The sequence below is a fragment of the Halictus rubicundus genome, chromosome 6, assembly GCF_050948215.1.
Source record: "Halictus rubicundus isolate RS-2024b chromosome 6, iyHalRubi1_principal, whole genome shotgun sequence".
NCBI classification, from domain to species: Eukaryota; Metazoa; Arthropoda; class Insecta; order Hymenoptera; family Halictidae; genus Halictus; species Halictus rubicundus.
Window position 1 is genome coordinate 4485534 of NC_135154.1, and position 5181 is coordinate 4490714.

The 5181-nt window shown below is 34.7% G+C and overlaps 1 protein-coding gene across 1 annotated transcript; it reads left to right on the forward strand.

Annotated features, from left to right (window-relative positions):
- Nucleotides 1-3407: 3407 nt before the first annotated feature.
- On the forward strand, nt 3408-4976 carry LOC143355025 (general transcription factor II-I repeat domain-containing protein 2-like). The gene is made up of 2 exons (XM_076789462.1): nt 3408-3969; nt 4051-4976. The coding sequence occupies exons 1-2, from the start codon at nt 3408-3410 to the stop codon at nt 4974-4976; spliced, it is 1488 nt and encodes a 495-aa protein (XP_076645577.1).
- Nucleotides 4977-5181: the final 205 nt, after the last annotated feature.

Here is a 5181-nt window from a genome sequence, read left to right on the forward strand (position 1 = left end):
GTGAAAAAGGTAAATCCGAAAAATAAACATATACTATTGAAATTACCAGCCTGTAAAAATAATGAATTTTTTCAGTGCTCACTAAAATGAGAAAGTATACTGAAACAACAATTATTTTATAAATATTGATATGGTGTTAACGACATTCACATTATGTTATTTGTACTCATATTGCATTCATATCGTAAATAATTTGAAAATAATTCCTTATTAAGTATAAACACTGAAATAGTTAGTTTATTTGAACTTTATCGGTTTACAAAACAAATTCTTTCTTTGGTATAGTGATCGTAAAATAATTCTGAGGATTGGGGTTGGTATAAAATTCTGCAGTTTCCTAATAAATGTTTAAGTAATCAAACGTAGGTAATAAATCTTATGATGACGAATGTAGACAATCGATTTCAATTTATTTATACAATGCCTGAATGATCTATTGTATTTCCGCATATAAATCCATTTTTGATGGAAACGTATACTTGATTGGAGCGTCATGTCACCGTGTTTACATTTTGGTTGTAATCAGGTACCGAAATGGATTCGTTTTGTATTGATCTAGTCTTGTCATTTAAGATCTACATGTAAATCGGTTCGTTCGCAGACGATGTTTATGCAAACATCCATACCGCATAAACCAATTTATGATGAACGGAATTACACTGTTTTTCTTCGCGAATTAAAAATTCGAATACGTTAAAAACAAAGCGAAAGATTTATTCGACATTATGGACACCATCATATACAATTATATTTCACAATCTCGCGCCAGGCAAGGTGCATTAATAACGAAATTATCATTTTATGAGAGCGTAATCTGGAGTTGATACTTGTTCCTAAAATTAGTTATGAATTGCAGGCAGGATTGTATGCCATTCATTCAGGCGAATTACTCGTACCACTACTCGTACTTGCGAACGTACTCGGTGTTGTTTGGTGAAATTCAAATTTGGATTCGGTGAACTAAAGTTATTAACTTCTAATGTTACCACCGCAATATAAAATAAATTCATGTACATGTTATATTCCTTTAATTGTGTTTAAATTACGTTTTAGTTCGCTAACTAATGTCTACGTAAATTAATTTTCAATTAACACAAATAATTCCATACCAAAGTAGTATGATGATGTTCGATAGTGATTGACACTCGAAGTTTGATCATTCTAAATTAGTACAGTTGAATAGAAATTTTCGCAGGTAAATTGATAGGACTTTTTAAATAAGATTAAATTACGATAACAATATCCGCCCAGGGTGTGAGGATAAGAAACATAATTTCGTGCTAGAGGCTGTCCGAGAAAGAACCGTCTCGTGTGCCAACAGTGACGCAGCGAAGTGTATGTAAACTTTTTATGCGTCCCCACTATGTATATTCCCGGGAAGGTTTCTTTGCATTTCCACTCAGACAGCTGTATTGTGTGCAGAATTCACAAAAATATTTCAGACGATCTATTTAGAAGGAGATTATGGACGTACTTTATTCTTAGAAACCATGTTGACACTATTTCCGTTACATGTTCAATATTTGCGGAAATTTAAATTTATTGCCTTGGAAAATTTGCGTGACAAATAGACTTGCGGATCTTTATGCGAAATAAAAACTGTTTGCATCGATTGCAAGATACGGGAGAGCCAGATAAAACTTTCTTTCTTGTTTCGTCTACCTTATTAACCAGTTAGCTGTTTTTGCCTTTTTGTTATCACGAGTATACTCGTCATACGTAAAAAGTAGTTACAATTTGCTGTTTAAATTGTAATTTTAGTGAAAATTAAAACATATTCGTAAAGTTCGAGATGTTTGAAATATTTGATGGCCAAGATGAAATAAAAGGAACAAATAAAAATATATAAATAATTATTATGAAAAAAGTGTATATAGTATACATTTTTTGTTTTTTATATACAGGGTGTCCCAAAAATGTAGTAATTGCTTGAAAGAAGTGATTCCTAAGGTCATTTGAAATAACTTTTTCCTTTGCGAAAAAGTCCTGCAACTTAATTCCATATTACAATAACCACACATACCCTGTGTTTGACGAGTATACTGGTCATCGCTTAATTTTTGCGACGCAGTTTAGGTACACATTTTTCAAAGAGGTCGCAACAGCTAACTGGTTAAACTGAAACAAATGTTGTCCACCGTTTTAAATCGCATGTACCTATTTTTGTCATGAGTGCATAAAATCCGCGGTCACCGATTTATCATTCGTACCGCAGGGAGTTTCTAATAAAGTCTAACAACTCGCGATTTTTTTCGATGTTCGGAACTTTTAATGCAATTTTTTTCTCAACGATGCGACGACAATTCGACGTTTAATTCGAAACGCGCACTTTGCGGGGAAAGGGTTGACGGGTTTCGAGTTGACTCTCAGTTTGATTAATATCTGTAACTTTTGCTCGAGAACAGTTGCAAACAACGACGATTACGATTCTCATCTTCGGCTCGTTCGTCTAGCAAAAGGCTTACCTCGGCCGGCCGCAAGAAGTTTCGGGTGGCCGTGATGAATTTTAAGAAAGTTTTCCCGGTCTCCGGGAAACCGTGTGGTTAGGATTCGGTGAATAAGCACGGATCATTTCAGGCGACGGCTAATTTTTATCCCCCGAATAAAAGACGTTTACGGGACCATTAGCTGGGATTGTTGAAGCCTCGGTGAATTGGAATGTCTAACGCAATTCTTCCGAGTTCGAGGAAGTTTAAACGAAGCAGCCAACGAACATCGATGCGAGATACAGATAACAACGGCGCGGCGGTTGGATCGCAAGGAAAAGCGATAAGAAAATCCAAGGTTCCCGAGATGGGAAACTTCGGAGACGCGTACGGGATATTGCGAACACTTATCGTCGCCTCCAGGTCCTTTTCAAAATTTCGACTGAAGGATAGTTCAATTTCGTACTCGGAGTCTAACTAGAATTCTATGCTCAACGTGTTGCTTTAACGTACGAAATTTTTTTACAGTGGACCTCTAAGGAGTACAGTGTTTACTCGATATATGTCCACAACACGGATCTAACCAGAGACATATATCGGCTAGATTCTGAGCAACGTGCGGCCCGCGGGCCGCATTTGGCCCAGTAGCATACTGACTGCGGCCAAGGAACAGATCCACGATTTGCGATACATTGTTGTTGCTTCTCGGCTATGTTTTCTAGTATTCGACAGTCTTCGCAGAACTGCGCCAGAAAACACGTTCTTCGCATAACGGTCGAGTATTTTCATATTTTGCCATGAGCTCGAATTCTGGTGAACGTCAAATTGAAAATGAACTTTTTTACTTATATCAATGAAAGTGCTGTTTGTTTGATATGCAGTGAAAAAATATCTGTGTTGAAAAAATATAGTATTAAGAGACACTATGATAGTAAACATTCTTTGTAATTTAATAATCTGCAAGAACAGTTACGCAAAAACATGGTGGATGAATTACAAGCAAGTTTAAATTTAAAGCTGCGAAATTCACTTGAGAGTACTGCATCCACCGCGGATAGGGTAGTACGTGCGAGTTATCTTGTTAGTCAAATTTTGGCAAAAAAGATGAAACCCTTTTTTTACGGAGAAATTGTGAAAGAATGTTTATTGGCGATAGCAGATGCCGCCTTTCCCAATCAAAAGGATATAATTTCCAAAATTAGCTTGCCGCGATTTACAGTTGCAAGGAGAATTGACGAACTATTAGAGAATATTGAGGAAAGTTTGCGGACACATATTTCCAAGATAGAATGGATTTCTCTAGCTGTGGATGAAAGTTGTGACATATATGATACCGCACAACTTGCTGTATTTTTAAGAGGAACTGATTCCAATTTCAATGTAATGGAAGAATTTGCATCTTTAGTTCCTATTGTAGGAACTACTACCGGAGACGATATATACAGAGAAATAAAAACTGTTCTGAATGTATTAAATATCCCAATGGAAAAGATTGTTGGAATAAGTACAGATGGAGCTCGAGCCATGTCCAGTATGAATGTTGGTTTGTCGGGATTATTATCGAAAGATATTAAAAATTTAACAGGCCATGAAATATTTATTTCGCATTGTATTTTACATCAAGAAAATTTGGGTGCTAAAGTTCTAAAAATGTCTAATGTACTTCCACCTATTATTAAAATTGTAAATTTTATTAGATCTCGAGGAGTAAACCATCGTGAGTTTAAAGAATTTTTGAAAGATATAGAAAACGTATATGGCGATATTCTGTTTAACACTGAAGTTCGGTGGTTAAGTCGTGGTACAATGCTTAAGCGTGTATATGATTTAAAAAACGAAATTAAACTGTTCTTAGAGATGAAAGACAACCCGTTTTCACAATTTGATGACAAAGACTGGATGTGTGATTTTGCATTTTGTGTTGATATTACGCAACACTTGAATGAATTAAACATAAAACTTCAAGGAAAAAACAAACTTGTCACTGAAATGTTTGATAAAATAAAAGCCTTTGAACAAAAACTAAAAATTTGGAATCAACAATTAAAGTCAAATAGTACGGTCAATTTTGCAATTCTGAGAAAAGAAAATCCATCAGAAACGAAGAAATATGCGATGGAGATACAAATTTTACAGAAAGAGTTCAGTTCGCGGTTTACAAACTTTCGCGAAAATCAAACAAAGTTTGATATTTTTTCATCGCCCTTTAATATAGATCTCGAAAGGATACCTGAAGAATTTCAAATGGAAATAATTGATTTACAAAACGACACAGAAATAAGAAATAAATTTCAAAATGATTTTTATAAGCTTCACTTTCCAGCTACTAAATTTCCATTGCTAGCTACCCATGCCAGGCAAATGATGAGCTTACTTGGCAGTACTTATATGTGTGAGCAGCTATTCTCGAAACTGAAAATTATAAAAAGTGATCGTCGTAATCGATTGGATGACGAACGACTGAAAAATTGTATTAGAGTAGCAGTTTCAAGTATCACACCAAATATTGACAAGCTTGTTAATGAGAAAAAAAGTCAAGTATCCCATTGAGTTTCAAAATTTATTTAGTAAATATAATAATTTGTACCTATGTATTATTGTAATAATACAAAATAATAGATTAAATAAGACAAACGCTTTATTGTAAATCTATGTAGTATCAATGTAACTAAAATGATTAGTATGTTTAAGTATGTTGTTGCGTCATCAAAGCGAGACGTCACGACGTGAAAATTTCTACTTCTGGTAGAAATCT